This window comes from Hydra viridissima, unplaced genomic scaffold, assembly GCF_058129835.1.
Source record: "Hydra viridissima isolate aposymbiotic clone 2 unplaced genomic scaffold, HvirCarnegie_v1 scaffold_12, whole genome shotgun sequence".
Taxonomy (NCBI): Eukaryota; Metazoa; Cnidaria; class Hydrozoa; order Anthoathecata; family Hydridae; genus Hydra; species Hydra viridissima.
Window position 1 is genome coordinate 13,357,695 of NW_028324311.1, and position 23,343 is coordinate 13,381,037.

The following is a 23,343-nucleotide window of genomic DNA, read 5'->3' on the forward strand; positions in this document are numbered from 1 at the left end:
GGTTTAAAAAAAGACTATTCTTTTTAATCATTTTACAAAGTGTTGTTCAGATATCATCATTTATATCATTACGTAAAATATCATCATCAGAGGAATTGCAATAATCGATTAACTCTTGCAGTTCTCGTATTCGTTTTTCCGTGGCCGTTAATTCGACCTTTTTTCGTGATAATTCATCCTCAACCACTTGTAGCCGGTTTTCCTTCAGTAATAAAACGATCAATTATAATACCGAAAAATAATAAAACAAACGAATGCGCAACAAACACAAAAAAACAAATTAAAACTTAAAAATACAGAAATATTATTAAGAAACAGAAACAAACCAGTTCCTCTCTTCTTCGTTTATGCTCAGATTCCTGAATTTTTGCACTCTCCAACTCACTGCGCAACTCATTACAAAGACGTTCAATTCTAGTAAGCAAAAATATAGCTTTTGTGGTACATCACACTAAAACACATATCTAGAAAAAAAAAACCCGAAACAAAAGCAATGTAGCTTGTAAACTAAAGAATTCTGAATAATAATTCTGATACATTATTAAACTTAAATATTGGTTTTACCTTGACGAATTCTGTTGCGTTCGATTTAAATTTTTTTTAACTTGATCACATTCATCTTGTGATCGTTCGAGTTGGCCTTTTAAACGTAAAACTTGATTCTATAATCATACTTAAAAATGAGTTGTTGCAAAACTTTGAATTAAAATAAAATAAACAATAAGAAAATCAATTTGTCTCAAGTTCCAATTTAAAACTTTTATTTCTAAAACAATATAAACCAAATGTACAAAGCAAAAATCCTCAAAATCCTCAAAAATCTTAATAATACATACATACATACATACATACATACATACATACATACATACATACATACATACATACATACATACATACATACATACATACATACATACATGCATGCATACATAAATACCTCGGCTTTCGTTCGTATAGCTGTTTCCAACTCTAGCTTGTTTTCCGAATCTCGAAGCTGCAACAATAATAACAGGTGCAACAAAAAATAAAACGATTGAAAATGTTTTTTTACAAAATGTGTAAATAAATATGAGAATCCTTACTTTCATTTCAACTTTACTCAACTCCGTTTTTGGAACTTTCGAAGTTAAGTCCGAATCGATTTTTTGGGTTAGCACATCAACCTGTACGTGTAAGTAAAAATAATGACACAAGAAATGATTCACTAAAATAATTCACACTAAAACTTTCTAACAATTTTCAATCGCGGTCGGACTGCGAACCGCGTGGTAGACATACCGTTATATATAATGGTAGACATACCGTTCGAGATAGAGTGTTCTTTTCATCTAACAAATTTTGATAATCTTCTCTCAGCTCAATTATCATTTTTTGAGAATCTGCTATCTAAAAATAAAAATATTAAACTTCATTTGTAAAAGTCTCAAAGTATATAACTCATATATAAAAATCTTAACAAATGTAATATAGATCATATGTAAAAAAGCAAATAACCTTAAAGCATTCATTAATGACTCCATTTCAATTTAATTTCAAAAGCATATATCATAAACGAAATTTAGTACCTGAGAAACTAAATTTTTATTATTTCGAATTATTTCTTCGAGCTCGTCGTCATTCTCCTCCATTCGTAACAAGAGATCAGCGTTTTCGCGTGCTAATAAGGAACACTTCTCTTCTATCTACCCCGTAAAAAGAGAATTTTAATTTCCAAATTATTTCACTTAATTTATGAGTCACTTTTTTCTACGAAATGTTTTAAAGTTTACTACCGTGGTGTGACCTAAAAAAGTCCTATGCTTTAAGAAAGTCCTAAATTAAAAATTGACAAATTTCGTATATGTAAAAGAAACATTTGCGGAAAATAGCTTGTTGTTTTAACTAGATATCTAGTTAGATAAAATATCTAAATTTTTTTCTCTAAATGCTTATTTTGTGTATACGAAATTTGTCATTTCTTAAATTAGGACTTTCATAAAGCATAGGACTTTGTTACGTCACACCACGGTATTTACAAATAAACAAAAAAAAAAAAAAACAAAAAAAAAACAAAAACAAAAATAAAAATAATTAACTTAAAAATAATTAAAGATGATAGGTGGATGAAGAACAAAAATGAAAACTTACAGCCATTTTTGATTGATTAAGATTATCAATTTGATTATTAAGTTCTTTTAAATCATTTTCAACTTGTAATTTTGCTTTAAGCGCCATGTTTTTCGAGAACTCACAATCTTCTAACTGTAATTTTGAAGATAAAAATTTAGATAACAACTTTTTTTTCATGTTGATCACATTTGTTTCTAAAATCTGGAATGATAGGTACTGTATAAAATCTGGAATGATAGGTACTGTATAATATATATTTAGACTAAGTATGTTATCCATGGTTAATTTATTTAAAAAAATAATAATAATCTTGCACAATCTAGAGGATCCCTGGGTGGAAAAAATTGTACCCAGGCTATGGCACATCTTTTTGAAACTGTACAGACCTCTAAAGTAAGAAAATAACACCTAGAAAAAAAATCATCGAGATCCAAGAAAAACATTTTAGTAGAGAACAAAATGTAATTTTTTTTATCCCCACAGGTACCACTTTTCAATTCAATCATATATAACTCCTTCCATTATTTAGTATTTTCAAACCTTATATGTTCTCATAGAAGAGATTTTATTTAATGGGTATTATGTTCTCCAAGGACTAATAGGCACTGTTGGCACCCATTAGTCCTAGGAGAACATAATACCCATTGTCTGAACATAATACTAATCATCATAAAAAAGACATATATGTAAATATACATATACCTTTTTTATGAGTATTATGTTCAGATAGTAGGTATTAATGTTCTCTTAGGACTTTCTATGGCCTTTTTCCTTAGGTCTTTTTTCTTTTCAAAACCAAGATGCCAGTAGTTGAAGTCACAAGGCTAAAAAAAGCTCTAGGGTTAAGTAACACCCAAGCAGAAACTGCTTTTAGTGTTCTTAGGAAAATCTGAGGGAAAAAATTTATTTTGAAGACAACCTTATAGATGTTAAAAATATTCAACTGGATAATCAGAGCATTTAGACTACTGAACAAATGTTTCTGAGCTAATTTATCAACTTTTAGAAAAGAGAGAAACATCCTATAATAAAAATTGGGATCGATGGGGGATTGATGAGGGATGATTGATTCTCAATTTCTGTTTAAGTGTTCTTGAAAAAAAATCCTGCTTTATTAATTAATTTTTTTTTTTTTTAATTTATTTAAATTTGTCATTTTTATCATCAGATTTAAACCAATTCATAAGGCAATTTTAGAGTCATTCATCTTTGATGTAAAATATAAAAGTTTAGACATTATATCTGTAATAACTGTTTTTTGCTGGGTATGATCAGAAAAAAATGTTTATCAGTACAGAAAAGCTTGTGAGATACCCAATCAAAAAAAAAAAAAAAAATCCTGTCACCTTCAAGAACTATGTTAAAAATTCTTTGTTAGATCTACCAGATGATACATCTGTTGCTGCAGCTCTTTCTGAATGGAACTATACCTATTTTCTAAGAACACAATGCTATCAAATACATTAGGATAAGCATTGGATCAAACTATACAAGGATGCCTTTGTTAAGTAGGTAGAGAGTTTGTCTTAAAGTGCATCGACCTTCATGTACCTGAGTTTTTAGATTCAATAATATCCTGGAATAGATCTTGGGTTTCGGTCAGAACAGGCTAAATCTGTTCGCTACAACTTTAAACAATTTCATAAACATGAATACAAATTTCTAAGTTGTCATAAACTTAATCAATCCAAGCTGTTAAGATCTGTTATTGTCTACAACAGCAGATGTGCACATTTAATGATATGTTGGGAACATGGCAATTGAAAACATTGAATTATTTATTAAGTGTAAAAGAAAAATTTAAGCAAATTTGACATACATGATTCTCAAGAGCTGCTTTTGAATCTATACATAATCAATAAATCTTTAAGAATCCACTTTATTTTGAAAATTTATAACTCATATCTACTTATGAGTATGTATCCAAACAGATGATATAAAAAATAAAGATTTTGTTATATGTCATTTCAACTTTAAAACATTATTTATGGGTTTATTTGACCAACAAAATAATAAAAATTTTTTAAAGATTACATTTTTTTCACTTATTTTAAAATGTTTAAAAGTTTAACTGAAAATAAGTTAACATTTCAGAATTTTCATTGGACATATTTGGAGATTGCATCTTTTATAGGATAGTCCTTATAAACTTGCTGTTACCTTTGATAAAAAACTTGGCGATAAACAGTTCTCGGAAAGAATAATACCTAATAAATTAAATCTCTTTCAGTGATAACATATTAGGTTTGTAAATACTTAAATAATAATAGTCAAGAAGTAGTTTATGATTGAGTTAAAAAGCAGTACCTGTAAAAAAACAACTTATTGTTTTCTGTAACAAATTTTTTTTTCTTATATCTCTTTTTTTACTTAGATTTTCTAGATGTTATTTTCTTACTTTAGACGTCAGTACAATAATGCATATAGCTTCAATAAGGTATGCCATAACCTGCACATTTTTTTCATATCTGAGGACCCCTTTCGATAGGGTGTGCTTAGCTTGTTTTAAGCGTACCATCTTTTCAGTTATAGCGTTTACTTAATAACGTAATTCATAGTTTTTGGAGTTATATTAACTGAAAGTTCCCCACAAGTACAGCACACAAGTACATCATGTACCAATTTCAAAAAAAATCAAAAAAAAAAGAGTAAAATCTCTTTTTAAAATGTTTCTGTAATAGCTTTAGGAAACACTAATTTCTGGAAACTTGGACTTGTATGCATTGTTAATATATCAACCTTTGAAATAAAAAAAAATTGTACTCTCTGGGATAAATTAGAGTAAAATAAAATTTAAAAAAACCCTGTTTTTCCCTTTTTTTACAATTGAATTAAGATGTTTGTTTTGTTGTTATTATTTATTGGGAAGACTTGTTGAATTATGATTTTATTGCCGTCTAAAAAATCATAACTGTCTGTTGCATACCCTGGTACAGCATTTCCTGTTGTAAATTTTCCTCTAATGTATACTGGAAATTTACATGAAGTAGCAAAGTCTCCAAAGTCTCCAAGCTCTATCATATTTAACATTTTATTTATAATATCATATATTTAAATTCATTTAAATTTATAAAAGCTGCTTAACAGACTCTTATTTTGCTGGAAAGAATGAAAATTTCATAAAATTGCAACTTTAAGTTTGAATTCAAATTTTTGAATTGCTTAAATATAAGCTTTCTAGCTTCTTTACAAAACCTTGGCCTGAAGCTACAGGTGGAATCAAAGAAGCCCAAAAATTTTTATATTACTATTTACATAAATTTTTTATACATATAATTTACATATAAATACAATAATTTACAACAAATATGATGAAAAGCAGTCTAACGAAATGATAAAATTTAAAATCAAAAGAAACATATACCAAGCAGAAAAGTTATTTTTAACATAACCTTAGACAATGGTGGAACAAGCAATATTTATTCAAACCAAAGAAAATTACAGATATTCTTCAAACTTTTAATGTTTTTCTGAAGATGAACTGCTAATTGAAGTTATTTCATTTTCAAGTTTTAATTAAAACAACAACATTTACTTTGTTGTTGGCAGAAGTTTTAGTGAAAGCTCCATAGGTCAGTGACTTATGGGGTTTCTGAAAAAAAGCATTTTTAAAGGGTCAATTTAGGCAATATCCACACACCTGATTCAATTTCTACAAATAGTCAGTTTCTGAAAAATAGTGACTTATGTAATATAGATCATAAATTTGACTTAATAGTGGCTGATTCATTTGGGTTTTTACAAAACTACTTCACCAATTAATAAAACCATTGCATGAAAAAATTTCTAACAATTGTTAAAATAAAAAACCTATCACATATAACATCATAAAAAAGTTGAATAAAAATCTGATAAAAAAAAAAAGGTAACAACAGGACAACAATAGGACAACCCTTTTCTAAAATGTTCATTTTTTAACTTTCTAACAAAACTTTTTTTACATAGCATTTAAATATGTTCCATCAGAAATATTTAAAAATTTTCATTTAAATTTTATTGAGTCATGCTGGAAAGACTTCTTCAAATCTTTAAAAACCCACATATCACATTGGTTTATATCAAGGCTATAAGATGATTGACTGATCAATGAGACTATTATGAGTTTTTTGCTGTCTATATTAGGCGGCAATAAAATCATACTTTAACAAGTCTTCCCAACAAGTAATAACAGCAAAACAAACATGATAATTTCATTATTTTAGCAACATAAAATTAAGTTAGTACCTGGTTTCGAAGAGCCTTTAACTCAGTGATATCACTATTTTTCATACTCTGAATGAAATTTTAAAAAAATATGCACAGATTTTTTCTTTCAAATAAATGAGTTATCAAGTGGAACAAAAAAAAACAACCTTTTTTTAAATGAAAAAAGTAATAAAGTATTTTTTTAAAATTTTACATAAAATATACAATATTATCAACCATAAAAACAAGATATTCTTTGCCATTAAACACTTATCATTGATTATTGATAGAATAATTACTTTAATAATAAAAACTTAATAAAAAACATTTGAATTATTTATAAAATATAAAAGTAAAATTTAAGCAAATCTGACATACAAGATTATCAAGAGCTGCTTTTGAATCTTTATACATAATTTTCATTTTCTTCAATTCTTTCTTCAGTTTCTTTTCTGCATCTGATTCAATTTTAGAAGCTTGCAGTTGAAGAACAAGGTTATCTGCCTCTCTCTTAGCCTAAGCATAAAAACAAAAAATATAAACTAACATTATAAAATACAAAACTTGTTTTAAGATTAAGAAACAACTATAAAAATTATGAAAAATCATAAAAAAAATGCATAAAAACATAACAAAATAAAAAATAATAGAAAATGATTAACTCGTTGCAATTCACATTTTGTTTGTGTTTCTTCTTCAAGTTGATCCTCAAGAGCTCGAATCTAAAATAAAAATTTTAAAAAAGTGAAAACTGTTTAGGCAATAAAAATATTGCCACTGTACTATTACTATGTATCAGTGGAACTGAAACTCAGCAATAAATTGGTATGTAATACTACTTAGTACCAGTCTTGAATGTAATATGCCAGGTATTTTTAAGTAATGATAATAACTAATAATATATTTGGATTGCAAAAAAAAACTTGCTTACACTAAAAAAAGAGTACTTGCTTACACTAAGAAAAAATTCATGTTTGTTTACTTTTGCTGTAGCTGGATCAGGATTGTGAAGAGGCAGGAAAATGAATTCATCAAATGCATACATATATCTTTATTTATATTTATATTTGGACACTACTAATGGACTTAGTTTCGACTTTCATGCAAAAGATGGTTTTCTATTACAAATAAAAGCAAAAGTCTATCACACGTTATTGTTGTTGAATTCTAGCAGCTACACAGTAGCAAAATTTTAACATAATAAATTTGAATGAGAAAAGTGAGAGTACAATGTTATGTTGAATAAAAAACTGAGACTTTGTTTTACATAACTTTCATTCACCAGAATCAGACTTTATTTCAGCAGAAAAAAGTTTATTGAAACAGAAATATATCAAGATTATAGTACATAACAAAAAGATTTATAAAACAAAGATACATTACTAAACAAGCATAGATACTATTTTACCATCTTATGATCAAAATAATCAAAAAGACCAAAAGACCTTTAAAAGAGCTGGACACATGTTAAATGCTATTCAAATGACAAAATATGGGAAAATTAAGTAAATTGTTAAATATTATAAATTCTATATATTAAAAAAGAATACGTAACAAAAGCATAAAAATACCTTTTTAAGATAATCTGATCGCAGTTGTGAAATTTCTTCTTCTTTTAATTCAAGATCTCGCTCATATTTATGTTTTTCGTTGTGATTCTGCATTTGAAGCTTTACTTTTGTCTATAAATTAGACTTTCACATATAAAGTTTCATTATACATTTTAATATGCAAATAAATTATATCGTCTCGCCAATTTTTTTTTACTTTGTAAAAACATGTTTTTTAAATTGAAAAATATACAAACTTATAAGTTCTTCTTTTTAGAAAAGATTAGGTGTTATTTATAGTTTGTCAATGATTTTTATTATTTTATAAATTAGATATTTAATAATATATAAAAAGTTATTATTAAATATTTTTAATTTCAATGATTATAATTTCCTATTATAGGAATAAAATTAACTTTTTATAGTCAAAAACTTTGTCTTTTTAATAGCTAAAAAACACAAACTTAAAAGTGTGGGTTTTCACAAAATATGTCACAACAATCAGTAAATAAGCACATTTTTAGTAAGAATTTACCTGCTCTAACTGCTGAATTGTTCCTGCAAGTTCATCCATTTCCTCTTCCTGATCTTGAATCTTCAGCTCATTTTCACGAAGTTTTTTTTTCAAAAAGACTGTCTACAGAGATTAATATCACAAATAAAAAAAAATTGCATTCTCGAACTGCAAAAAGTTGTTGGAGAACTTTTTTTGGTTTAGTTTGTAAATATATTTAGTTATATAAATATATAGTTAGTTGTAAGCTTAACTTAATGTTAAAAATATCACTTGTTTTTCCCCTGGAGAAATAATCAATGAACTTCTGCACATAAACATATTTTTGGAATTAAGAAATTTCAGAAGTATAAAAATCAAAGTTCAGCATACATCATCTATATTATCATGTGAAGAATAGCCATCAACATCTTCACACAAACTTCCAATCTTCTTTTTCAGCTCCTCATTTTCTTCATCTTTTAAAGACAGACTTCTTTGCAGGGAATATATTTCTGCATTTAACATTTCCTGATCTTTCTGAATACTTTCTTTGAGTTTTCTCTCTTGAGCTAGTTCTTCTTTTACATTCATTATCTCTTCATCAAATCTAAAAAGGATAATATATATAAATATTTTATGTTTGTAAAACTATTCATATAATTCAAATAAAGTTGTCTCTAATTTTCTTTCATTTATTGAAGTAAAACTATAAATGAAACTTCACCACAGAGACACAGTTTACAAATAAATTTTTATTGATAAATAACTTTATGAGAAATCTTAAAAAAAGAAAAATTAGACAAACTTTTTTTCTTTCTTCTCAAGTTCAAAATTTTTAATTTGTTCAGTTTCCAACAAAAGCATTACATCTTCCAACTTTCCATTCAGCTTGGACATTTTTTGTTTCATGATTGTCATTTGCTGCTGAATTTCATCACAGTTACTTCGCTCTTCATCAAGCTAATGAAATGTAAAGAGAAAAATGAAAATTGAAATTAAGAAAATTTTTGTTATATCACTTGAAAAGAAAATGACATTTTATGTATCATTCAATTTTGACAGGCTACTTACACTTTAGAATTTATAAAAAAACAATATAAAAAAAAAAAGAAAGAAAGCTTAATATATATATTTTATTTTTGATATGTATAACTTGCTGTTATGTTATAAAATAATATAAAAAAAAAAAAGAAAGAAAGCTTAACAAATATATTATATTTTTGATATGTATAACTTGCTGTTTCATAAATTTTTGACAGGCTACTTACACTTTATACAGTTTATAACAACTAAAAAACTTTTTTAAATATGAAAGAATATAATTTTAAAAAAAAAAAAAGCTTTATATATATATAAAGAAAAAAAATTTAAAATATGTGATAAAAATCATGAACATTACTTAGAATTTAGAAAAAGCATAAAAAATAGATCAAATTTTAAAAAAGCTTTCAAACCATAGCCTAAATATCATATACCTAATTTAATATGATAATATGTGATATGAATAATAATAATAATAATAATAATAATAATAATAATAATAATAATAATAATAATAATAATAATAATAATAATAATAATAATAATAATAATAATAACAATAAAAATAATAATAATAATAATAATAATAATAATAATAATAATAATAATAATAATAATAAAAATAATAATAATAATAATAATAATAATAATAATAATACTAATAATAATAATAACAATAATAATAATAATAATAATAATAATAATAATAATAATAATAACAATAATGATAATATGAATGATGATATGTAAAAGAATAATTAAATCAACAACAACAACAAAAAAAAAACCAACTGCTTTTTCTGCACTTCGCTTTTGAATAGAAAGCTCCTCAATTTCTTTTTCATGTTCATTTATTAGAGATCGTTTTACATTTTCACAGTTTTGCCATACAGCTTTAAATTTCTCTTTCCAAATATTTTCTATTAGATAGTAAAACACTAATTAGAGTAAAACATAAAATAAGAAAAATATTGATAAAGAACAGATATATTAAAACTAAATATAAAAATGATTAACACTAATTGCAATAACCTCATACCATAACTTTCATCACTAGGCTCATTAAGAATATTTGCTGGCAATATCTCCACTTGTTGCACATCCCTTTGTTTTTTTAAAGATTCATTCTCCATCTATATAAGAAAAAGAAAAAACATGAATTAAAAAAATAAGAGACATTTAAAAAAAAATATTAAAATACTAAATAACAAAACATTTATGTAAAACAATATTTTTAATGTTTTGTAAAAAAGTTCTAACATTAAAAGCAATTATGACTAAAAGCAATTATGAGCAATTATGCAATATTATTATTTAATATAATAAAATAGTATTAAATAATAAATATTTAATATAATAAAATAGTATTAAATAACAAATATTTAATATAATAAAATAATATTAAATAATAAATATTTAATATAATAAAATAGTATTAAATAACAAATATTTAATATAATAAAATAATATTAAATAATAAATATTTAATATAATAAAATAATATTAAAGCAATTATTTAAATTAAATACCTTGTACAGATTAGAAAAAAAAAAAAAGAAATTGCGTAACAATTGTAAAAAATGCAACAAAAGTTGTAAAGTTGTGATAAAATATGATAAATCAACAATTAAACATAAAATACATAAAAAAATATGATAAATCAACAATTAAACATAAAATACATAAAAAAATATGATAAATCAACAATTAAACATAAAATACATAAATAAATATGATAAATCAACAATTAAACATAAAATACATAAAAAAAATTAAAAGATAACATAAAAGTATAAAATGATTAAATACATAAGTATAAAATGATTAAATACATAAGTATAAAATGATTAAATACATAAGTATAAAATGATTAAAGAAACATTGTTTAAAGAACCATCATTTAAAAAAAAAACATTCAAAGAAACACTGTTTAAAGAAACATCATTCAAAGAAATATCCTTTTAAAAAAAAATATTTAAAGGAACATTATTTAAAAAGGAAAGAGTTATTAAAGTTAATGGCTTGTTGATAAATCAGTCTAAAGAGATAATTTAGGATCTTAATAGAGCATTTGAATAGTTTAGTTTCATGATAATGCATAATGGTGTAGAAATAATTTGTTATCATGAATTTACAACAAAAAAAATAGAATTTATGTAATGAAATTTAAATGACATAAACCTAATATGATTTCCTAATGTTTTTACATGACACCATTTTGACACCATAATGCTTAGTATAAAATAAAACTAATTAAAAATATTTTTACTTGTTGTTTGACATGAACACTAATTTTAAATACTTTTAATAAAAATATAACTTAACAAATATTGATGTTGATCATCTTAATCTTCTTTACTTTAGGAGAATAATTTAGGTTATAATTTACATGATTACATTTTTTTATATATTAAATAAATAGTACTATTTAAAATTTAGTGTTTAAGGTTTCCTTCCAGAGAACATAAATATGGTCTTGTTATATTCAAGTGTAACTTATGTTACATGAGAATCCATATGATATAAATTAATCTTTAATCTTGACAAAACACTATTAAAAATTAACCTGACCTTAATTTTAGTTATTTTCTCTTCCAGTTGCTTTCTTTTATCAGATTCTAAATTAAGTATTTCATCTGTGCCTGACATGGCTGACTGAATTTCTCTTAACTCAGCTGTTAGTTCATGAACCTAAAAAAAAACTTTTCTTTTAATTTGTTTGATTAATACATAAGCACTATATATAACCAACCACTGTTCTCTAAGGTGTTTTAACTTAATAGCACTTAAGATTTTAGTTTGCAGTACAATCATGTTTGTACAGACTTGTACATTTTTGATTCAGCAGAGTAACTTTAACCAAAAAAAACAAACTTTTAAGTTTATTTTTTTTGGTTAAAATTACTCTGCTGTCCAAGTCTGTACAAACATGATTGTACTGCAACATTACCTAATGTAACTAGTACCTAACGTACCTAACATTACCTAATGTAACTGGAACTCTTATGATTTTAACTTTTGGTTTCTATGAAGTTATTTAAAACTCTTACTTCCCTTTACCCTTAGAAAGATATGTATAAATAAAATAGCTGAGTATAGATAGATAAAATAATAAACTACTACTACTACTACTACTACTACTGTTATTATTATTATTACTATTACTATTACTATTATCACCATCATCATTACTATGAATTTAGATAAAATCAAAAATATTTCAGAAATTATATCTGGTTATAACTTTACTAACAATAAGATGTATTTCCTACAGTGTTAACACTCCACAGGGGCTGCTGGGCTCCTTACAGCTCTTTTTCAGTCAGATTAATAGTAACTTAGCATTATAAAAAATTAAATATCACAAAGCTCAAGTTAACAAGTGCTTATAATTTTAATTTTTGGTTAAATTTTCTCTATTATAGTTACTTGATAATCTTGCAAACATCTTAATTACTTTCTTACTTTTTTCTTTAATTGCAAGTTGCAAGTCTCATACTCGTGGTTTTCTTTTTGGAGCTGTTCAATTTTTGAATTTAGTTTCAAAAGTTGAGACTAAAAGAAAAAAAAAAATTACAAAAAAATAAATTTTACCGATAATTTTTAGAATTGTAGAAAATTTCTTATAACAAAGAAAATCTTAATTTCATACAGTTTTAGATTGAAGCTCCTCTTCAGTTCTGTGCATTTGAAGTAAAGGCAAAACTTTAATGTATAAGCGCCACCATGACCAATTTTGAACACTCATATATTTGCGAACATTCCTTTGTATACATTGGATTGCAACATTTTGAAGCTTTGTTTTAAATACAAAAAAAAAACAGTATTTTATTTAATAGTAATAATATTTATATTGTAAGTACTATTAAGAATACTTTAACAACGAATCAAAGTTAACAATGTGCCTCAATTAATCAAAATTCAATGAATCTTATGTAGAATGAAAAGAAAAAAAACCAAATATAAAGTGCATATCTTTTTTACTAGCCAGTTAAACAAATTCATATTGGAGTATGAAAGTAAATAGGAATGAATAATCAAGTAAAATATTAAAATTTTTAGACAAAATGTATTGCTAATGTAGATGCACTATTACTCAATAAAAACATACAACTAGCTTCTTAAACTTGATGCGTGCAAGAAAACCTTTGCAAAGACATTGGAAATCAGATATGATAATACTCAGTTGATCATCACGAATGTCTTCTAAGTGAGCAAGACAACCAGCACGAAAAAATATCTAAAAAAAATTTTTTATAAAAAAAACTTAAACCAAGTTAGCAAAAATAAAAAAAAAAAAAAGTGAAAAAATTGTGTACAAAAAAAAAAAAAATGAACCTGACTTAAACCAAGTTTATAGCTTTTTTCATTTAGATCAAGCTTTGTAACCATTTGCAAAACTGCCTGGAAATGATATATTACAAAAAAATTGAAAGTTCAATATATATACAATATATATATATATATATATATATATATATATATATATATATATATATATATATATATATATATATATATATATATATAATATTTAATATTCATAGAGTTAATTAATATATTGATCCAAAATGATGCTCAAACTGAGACAGGAAAAGCAAAAACAGAGATAAGAGAAGTAAAATACAGCTAGTAAATATTTGTACCAGTTTTTCATCCAGCACAATGCCTAAGTGCTGATCTTCTTTTTGAAGTAGGATGTTAAATCTTTGCCGAAACTCAGGGTATGGTATATGTTCAGGGTAACCTAAACAGTTTTACTCTATTAGAAATTATCCATTTAAAGTGAACATTTTAATACTACTTTTAATGTTTTTAAATTGATGAACATTCTTTGTATTTATCCATTAAATAATCAAACCAGATTCTTTAATGCAGCCTACTGATTTAAAAAAATGCATGCTTATATATTTGAAAAAATAATACTAGATCTTTTATAAGGTTAGATTTTTTTGCTGCAAAGCTACTTCAACTACATCAATAAAAGACACTGAACAATTTTAAAAAACTGACAAATCATTTTAATTCATTGTATTATTGTTATTATACAAAATGCTTACTAAATTTAAGCTCCTCAAAGTTTCATAGTAAAAAAAACTACAACGTTTTAAAAGTTAGTTGAAAAAGCTTATTTTAAGTATCTATTATTTTAACTCACCTTGCCTATGGAGTCTCATACTTTCCAAAAGATGACAACTTTGCAACTGTTGTCTTATAAAAGGAACATCAAACATTTGAGTCTCTCTAACATTTCCTTCCACATGATTATTTAAAGGATCAGTAATGCCTGCATCTTTTTCAGGTAGTAAGCAAAAAACAAACGAGACATGAGATGTCTCAAGCAGCTCTATTAATTTGTCCTAAAAAATGTTTGATTTGAAAAGAAATAAAAAACCATAGTAGAAAAATGTTTAAAAACTACTGTTTTAAACGTATCAAGGAAAAAAATTACCATTTGTAATTTCATTTGCAAAATCATAGAGTTTTTTATTAAAGAAGCTGGCTGATTTGTTAATCGCCTAGGATTAGCAATACTTCCTAAAGATGACAACTGCATGACACCACTTGTATGACCTGCATACAATTCTGTGACATGCGTTCTACAAAAAAAAAAAAAAAAAAAAAAAAAAAAAAAAAAAAAAAAAAGAACAAAAAAAAGTTTGTTTGATTGAATTAAAAAATTTTGTTGAACCATCAACCTATAAAGCATTTTTAGTTTTTTTTTCAATCAAATACTTACTTGGTTGATTCAATAAGGACCCCATACGCCAATTTAGTTGCAGGATGTTCTCTGCCTCTTTGAAGCCAACCACTTGCATTATACTTCAATTGGACAGTGTTTTGATAATGCAGAATCAAGAAATATTCAGATGAAACAGCAGTAACAATACCTATAAAAGTATTTTTTGTGTGAGCAATTAGCATGTTAACTTTTCCCCCAATAAACATTTCCTCTATGTTTCTCAATTTTTCAGAAATTTCAATTTTGAAAAGAAAATCATGATCGTCATAAAATTTTCTACAGAACTGACTATTTTGTTTAGAAAAATGTAATTTTATTTTCAAGAATCCTTTTTTTTAAAAAAAAAATTTTTAATAGGATATTAATTTTAAGTTTACTGAGGCACAAATAAATTTTTTAAAATAAATTTTATACCTTTAGATAAAAGTTTAAAGACTTTTTGTTTTAACATTAAATAAATGCAATTTACAGGTAGCCTGTTAATTAATGAATAAAATCATTCATAAAGAGAATTAAATAATTCATTGTTAGATTTGCAAGTAAAAAAAGGAAGAGGGCAGAAGAAGGTGCAACTGTTAATAATTATTAGGTGTCAACTAATAATTGAAATTACAATGAAAGTAATTTAACTGATGATTCCAGAAACAACAAAATAATAACAAAACGTGAATCTAAACGTGAATCTCTTGAGAGAGTAAATTTATTCAACAAGTCTGCAAAATCCTCATGTATTATGGCAATGTACGAGGACATGTTATTTCTCCTCTGTATATTGTCTACAAATCGGACTCAATGGTTTCACTACAGTTACTTTTTCAACTGGTTTGAATCTTTATTTTGAATTTAAAAAAATTTCAGGTACATTTATTCTTATTAGAGACAATTTGTTATCACATGTTTATCACATGTTCTGTCATTATGTAAAAACAATATTAAATTAACATACAACATCTAGTTGAAGCAAGAGATTAGACAGAAAGTATTAGTTATTATTGGGGAAAATATTTGATTGATATTACTAATATACAAGCAGTCAGTTTGAATAAAAAAATCTAAAAATTAACTGATGTAAAAAATTTAAGATAACCATTTCCAAACAGCAGATATGTTTTGATTAAAAATTGTCTGACAGTAATACTTAGTAAAGATGTTTATGTTTTACACTTGCAACGTTTAAATATACGATTTAGTAATTTAGTCCAGGCTCTTTTTGAAAAACTTTAATGATACACACACATATATACATAAAGATAAGTAATGTAAAAGATTAACTAAAATATTAACTAAAAAAACTACACAAAAGTTTAACAAAACAAAGGTATATCTTACATTTAAGTACTCACCTTTGTACGAGTTGTTTAAATTTATCTTTTCCAACGCAGCTTCAGTAGAGTTTGGGCCGAGTTTCTCTTCATTGGTTAAAAGTAATCCTTTCTCATCTAAAATGCTACTTCTTGAAGAAATGTGGTCCTTCAGATAATTGAAAGTTTCATTATTAAACTTACAGAACATGTAGATAAAAAAGTGTTAGAGGAAGTTGCTTATCTTTTATACCATAAAATTGAGTAAACAATATGTATGTGATTTATTGAACTGTGTATAACAATTAAAATGAAAAATGATAATTTTTAACAAATCTGTTTTAGTTTACAAAAAAAACATCTACTGCAACATTTTTAAGTGCAAATGCAGGAAAAGTAGATTACTTTATTCCCAATACAAATCATATTTTTTATGAAATTAGGACTAAAAATTATAATTGTTAAAAAAAACATTACAGATGTTAATTTTTCCAAAGCAGAAATAGTAATAGCAGGTGATAGAAGACTTTCTATATCAAAGCTGCACTCAATATTCTCCTAAAAAAATTGAAAAAAAAAAAAAATCAAAAGCAATAAGAATTTAAAAACTGAAAAAAAATTGAAAAATTGAAAAAAAAACTTACCCGATTATACCTTTCAAGTTTTCGGGTAAATCTACTTAAATGGCTGAACCACTGCATTTTTTCACAACAATAATTTATACACATATCCTGAAAGTTGCAAGATTCTCCTATCAGTGTCTTTTCCTGAAAACCAGGCATATCTAAAACATTGATTCTTGAGACAACTCGGTTAGATGTGTTTAGTGCACGGTTAATAAGTCGAAATAAAGCATTAAATGATTCAATATATAATCCAAAACAAAAAGCCTCAAGAGCATTCAACAATGCTTCATATGTTGAACTGTCGTTATCTGAAGATGAAGAATTGCTTTTAAAAGAAAGTTTATCAGCACCATCTTTGTTTACAACAGAGGAGTGTTTATGCAGTGGCAAGGAAAAAATTATTCTTGCAAGGTTCTCTTCTGTTGTTCCAAGTAATGAAGCTGCACGAAGGGCTGATGCCGCATCCAAAAAATAGAAACTTGAATCAGTAACTAAAAAAAAAACATCAAAATATATTTTTCCAATGTTTCTGAAAAGAAAAACAATTAAAGAAGTGTTATAATCAGAGCTTCAAAGACCTTAAGAAATTTTGAAACTCAACCCTCCAGATTTTTAAGCACCAGAAGTTTAAGTTTCATTCATAAAAGATATATAAATTTTATTTTAAGTTAAATCTAATAAAGTAAAATCTAAAAAATTTATTCAATCTGTAAAAATTGTTTCAACTCTGAGCTTTGAGAAGAAAAAAATATATAATGGGTAAATTCAGCAATATTTTTACATTGGTGGAAATTGTTGCAGGTTAAATTTATCAAATAAACAAAAAAAAAATGTCAAAACTTGTATTTTTTTTTGGCATTCAGAACTCCACATTTTGGCATCCAGACCTCCACATTCGCCTTCCATTTTTCTGAACTTCAACATTTTACCTTAACTAAACTCTTAGGTTATAATTTTTTTTGTTTAATTTAACTGTTTTTTTTTTTTTTAAATAGTCAATATAAGATCCCTGCAGTGTTTCCCAACTGATTTATATTAAAATCTCCCCATAATTCTCAATAAAGAAAATGAAGTAGTATTTTATTTTTAATTTATTTTATTTGCATTTCATAATCAAAATTTAAAAATTATGGTTTCTTGAACACAGCAGGTGAACTTCGTATAAAATGAAGTTGTGCAGTTATGAAATTAATCATTTGTAATACTCTTTTCTGTTAACTATATAATTCCTTTAAAGTATATAATTGAATAAATTTTAGAGAAAACCATGAAATGGTTTTTAATTTTTTTTTAAAAAAATTTTACTCATTTTCTTTCTTTTTAATGTCTGATCATAATAAATTATACTTATTTGCAGACTTTAACATAAATTTAAAATCTTAAATTAGATCTTATCAATTTGAATTTTTCTTTCTCTAGTTTTGTTTTATTTTTTTTTTTTTCTTGGAATAAAGTCCTCTGAATTAAATCTTCTAAAAGTAAATTTAACTTAAATTTTAATTTTAACTTAAATTTTAATTTTAACTTAAATTTTAATTTTAACTTAAATTTTAATTTTAACTTAAATTTTAATTTTAACTTAAATTTTAATTTTAACTTAAATTTTAATTTTAACTTAAATTTTAATTTCAAATTATTTTATTTGCACTTCATTACCAAAATTTAAAAGTTATGGTTTCTTGAACGCAGCAGGTGAATTTCAAATAAAAATAATTTACTTACCTTTTGAAATACCTGCTGCTCCAAGATGTAGTATGGCTGCAAGAGGTGCAAATATTCCCATAATTTCATCATCTGAAAAATTTAACATTTGCATGGAGCAGTGTAACTGATTCCAATTATCTACATTGAATCCCCCTGCAGACTGATTAAAAGTTGAAAGACATTTATCACTTTGTACGTAAATATTTTAAATACAATAATGTAAATAAAACAAATACATTAACATTTTGTATAAACTTTTGGATCAACTCTTTTACTTACCACTATGTTTTTATTGATCAGTAAATTAATTTTTTCAGGTAGAGCATCAAGAAGTAAATCAGCTTTCAGTTTTCCATTACAGCTGAAAAGTAGATGATAAAAAATATGATAAGCAGAAACTTTCTCTTCTGCTGTGTGTGAAAAGTAAGACTTTCCAAGGAAGATGTGCTGTTAAAGAAAATTAAGAAGGTATCACTAGAAGAAATAAGAATTTTCTAATGACAACAGTCATGTTTTAATGCAACTCATAATGAAAAATCTCTATTTTTTGCAAGCGATTTGCTTACATTTTATATAAAATGTATTAGTTAAAAAAATCCTAAATTTTTCTCACAAAATATAATTTAAAAGATAAATTATTTACAACCCACATGCATATTACAGCCAACTATAAATCCAGAGGAGCTATACTCTAGAGTAACTAAATTTCGAAAAGTTGTTGCGTTTGTAGAAAGATTTGTCTTCACATTTCCAAATGCTTCAATAACTGATATGGCTGCTTCTATTTTAGAAGCTAAGTATGAAAAATAAATTACAGAAATAAAAATCTAAAACTTAATTTCAAAAATACATGTTTATGTAAAGTTTATGCAATAAAGATCTGTTTATCTGCATATATTAAGATTTTTTTTAAGTAGAAAAAAAAGTTTTTTTTGCACTTTTTTTTTTGAAGATTTTAAAGCATAGATATCCTATTTATTAACTTATATATTCTATTTACATTAACTTGTAATAAGTGAATTTTACAAAGCAACAAAACTTAAAAAGTTATTAGATTTGTAGATCATATAGTAAAATTTAAATATTAATTTTGTAAATATGTTCAAATGTTTTTTTTACTTACCGGTCAATTTGCTCTCTTTTGAAACTGTTGTACATAAATACTGTACAACCTTTTTAAAGTTAAAACTTTTTCCTGAACCAGCATTTCCCCAGAATAAAATTGATTGGTTTGTATTTGAAGCCACCATGTTTCTGTATGCTGATTGTGCAACAGTGAAAATATGTGGTGGCATGTCTTCTTGCTTACACCCTTGGAACATTTGCATTACCTAAAAAAATTTTTAAACTGTATAAGATTTTAAAACATTTAAACAAGACAGAAAAAAAAATTCTGTTTTAGCAAATAAATGTGCCAAAATTTGATGAAAAATAAAACATGAAATTTCTAGTTAAATATGAAATTTGTAGTTAAAATGGTAACAAAAAAAATGTTGCTCATAAACCATCTCACATGATTAATTTTAATTTCTGAAAAAATCTAAAAATATCTTCAAATTTATCTTCACATTTGTCTCATAATTTTTCAAGAAAAACTAAAAGGTCTTTTAAAATGGTTGTTTTTAAAATTCTGATATAGAAAATCTTTTAAAACATCACCTTTTCTGAGTAAAGTTCCATTTTCTCTTTTGGTTTTATAATAATTAAACTGTCATCAGCAAATGTGTGGATAAGGTTAGCTGCATATCTTTGTCGCAGTGTGTGTAAACAACTAGATTCATTCAAATAAGGCAATGAAGATAGTTTTTCACATTGGTTAAAGGAGGGAGGATTTACCTGAAGTAAAACTAAGTTTTTTTTTATAAGTAAAAAAAAAGCTTGCTACTTTTTCATTTGTTTACTTCATACAGTAAACTATGGCAAAATAAAACTGATTGCATCAATCTAAACTCCTATTAAAAAGTAAACAAAGTATTAATTCACAAAGTAAAAAAAAATCTCTACATATTTATACTTGTGTATAAATGTGATAAAGTTAAAAAACCTCATCCAGTGTCAATAAAAGTAATATTATACAATGCACAAAACATTTTTTACATAAATTCATTTTTAGTAACCTGCTCTACTAGATGTTCCTCAACATCAACAATTTCACCTCCATTTTCCAGCTTGACATGGTACTTATTCATTGTTTGTGAAAGATTGTTCTCTTTACAAACTTGACCAGCAAAATAACCATTAGGATGAACTAACCATACATTTTCAAGATTCAGTAAACTCTTAGGTAGTGAGTCTTCATTCTTATTTTTCTAAATATAAAATAAATTTACTTTTTTTAAACTTTTCATATGAACGCCAAATTGAACACCAAATCCACTTGCATATTCAAAATTTGTAGTGCATCTTAAACACCTTATCATTTACTTTTATCTTTTATAAATAAATATACTTTATTATTATTCGAGATTTCTTATTCATTTTTCCAACAACAGTAAAATGATTAAAAAAGTTTAAGTTGAATTTTAAACTTACAATTTTTCAAAATTGTTTAATTGAATTGTTTTTTTTTCTTAACCTTTAAGTTTTTGTAAAGACAGGGGAGTCTTATTAAGAACTCTTCAATTACTGGAATATTTTGTCAATCTTTCAATTTTTTGGTAAACTGATAATATATTTTTACAAATATTAATATACTATATTTAATGCTCTTTTTAGAGTTAATAAAAGTATGAACTTTAGTGAATAAAGTATTTGTAAACTCTTTGTTCTATTATTTATGATTTTATAATAAAAAGAGAGACATGAAAAAATTTCAGTTTCAAGAATTTATTAGTTTTATGGTATCCTTTTTTGATGAAACATTGTTTTTAGTAACTTTTCAATAAAACATTGTGCACTATGCACTTGTCCAAGTTAGTAACAATTTTCTAAAATTGCCAGCCATCATTTATGAGTTTAAACTTTAAAACTATCTTTTCAGTACACTCTATAACTGAGCTTTATTACCTTCAGCATTTTACTGTGAATACTTGCTGATCTAGCTAAAGAAGGTGCACTTTGTGGAATTTGGCTATGACTCTGTGTAGCAGAAGATCGTGAGCTGAGTTCAGCAAATTCTGGTATAGGAGCCACTGTAAGTGCAATGGTATTAGCTAAATGAAAAATTACTTTTTGTGTGAATAAATATAAATTCCTAATTCAAAAAGATTATTTACAACACTTTTAAATAACTATAATTTACAACACTTTTAAATAACTTACCTGATGATGCTATCATTCCAAGGATATCCTTACGACTAAAGTTTTCAACATTTATGCCGTTCAGTGCAATTAGATGGTCACCTGGAAGTAATCCAACATTTAAATTATTAGCTGATGGTTCTACTAAATGAATCATTTGTTTGTCCCCTTTTTTTACACTTGATGATCGTCGAAGCACAATTCCAAAATCACCTGCCTTTGTTCGAGACACATTTATTGTTCTTGACTCATTATCCATAGAATTAATTTGTAGGGTAGGTAATTTTAAGTCTATACTATGTGACCTATTTCCTGTGGCAGATGAAATACTTGATGAAAAGCTGTGAGAACAAAATGAGTCTGAGTCATTTTCTGTTAAAACTGATTCAGAAAAACTTACAACATCATCTGTTAGTTTTTGATGATTCTTTACAAAAGCAGGAGAAATTTCAAGTTTAACACTTTTAATTTCAGAGACTTTTTCATTGAACACATTATCCAGATTATGAGATCCTTCTAAAGGTTCACAAGGATCATGTATATCGTGTGAACTTTGAAAAGTTTCATCAATTCTTATCCCATCAGAATCTGGTGATTCTGGTACTTCAAAATCTGGAGAACTTTTTTCTTTTTCCTTTTTGTTAAACTTAAAAAAATTGAAATTTCTTTTATTTGTTGTTCCTGCGAGCTGTTCATTTGATCCTTGCACAGCAACACTGTCTGAACTTACAGTATCAATATCAGAAGATAAACTTACTTTTTTCTCTTTATCACGCTTAGATCTACGAAACATTTTAATGTTTGTCTTTTTAGCTGTTCATAATGCCATTTATTTTTATTACTATTAGCTGTTACTACCATGTAAGAAAAAAAAGACGAATTTTTGATAGTAAATTTTAAAAGTGCACTATTTATAAATGACATATGCATACATATACTTAATGTATACAAAAGATATAATACATGCTAAATGTTATACCGGTAGCTATATAATTATACTCATGGCTTTTGATAAGCTGTCCGCCCGTCATAATTCTTGTTTTGAAATTAATTCTGCTTTAACGATCAATTAGATTACTTTTTTATCTATACATCTTTACAGTTTTTTTTGCTTTGAAAAATGTAATCAGCTTAGAGGTTTTCAGCCAACACATTTTACTCCATAAGGTTAAATACTTGAGAAAAGTAAAATGCTTTTTACTTTAATTGAGAAAATATGTAGTTAAATATAACAACTTCTCTAAATACGCGTTTTTCGATCCTAACGGAATAATATTAACATGAAGTTTCTTAGAAACGGAAAACAAAGATTCTGAGAATATTTTATACAACGCAGTTTAGATGT

General features: G+C 25.4%; 1 protein-coding gene across 2 annotated transcripts; it reads right to left on the bottom strand.

The window, feature by feature from the left end:
• Nucleotides 1-23,261, bottom strand: LOC145194528 (unconventional myosin-XVIIIa-like). Of its 2 annotated transcripts, XM_090068278.1 has the most exons (38): nt 22,978-23,261; nt 22,020-22,100; nt 21,765-21,910; nt 20,876-21,067; nt 20,418-20,594; nt 19,882-20,089; nt 19,409-19,551; nt 19,038-19,205; nt 18,777-18,918; nt 17,073-17,545; nt 16,906-16,986; nt 16,471-16,597; nt 15,125-15,275; nt 14,837-14,984; nt 14,543-14,744; nt 14,031-14,131; nt 13,723-13,788; nt 13,496-13,624; nt 13,037-13,180; nt 12,850-12,939; nt 11,956-12,075; nt 10,424-10,517; nt 10,177-10,304; nt 9,149-9,303; nt 8,734-8,950; nt 8,383-8,484; nt 7,869-7,979; nt 6,960-7,019; nt 6,676-6,813; nt 6,337-6,384; nt 2,131-2,244; nt 1,569-1,685; nt 1,306-1,389; nt 1,086-1,166; nt 941-997; nt 565-662; nt 327-414; nt 1-202 (listed from the first exon to the last, which is right to left on the bottom strand). In XM_090068278.1, the coding sequence occupies exons 1-38, from the start codon at nt 23,027-23,029 to the stop codon at nt 47-49; spliced, it is 4,989 nt and encodes a 1,662-aa protein (XP_089924404.1). In that variant the 5' UTR covers nt 23,030-23,261; the 3' UTR covers nt 1-46. The 2 variants fall into 2 exon arrangements, with proteins under 2 accessions (XP_089924404.1, XP_089924403.1); XM_090068277.1 differs by lacking the exon at nt 22,978-23,261 and having other exon boundaries at nt 22,020-22,975.
• Between the last annotated feature and the right edge of the window lie 82 nt (nt 23,262-23,343).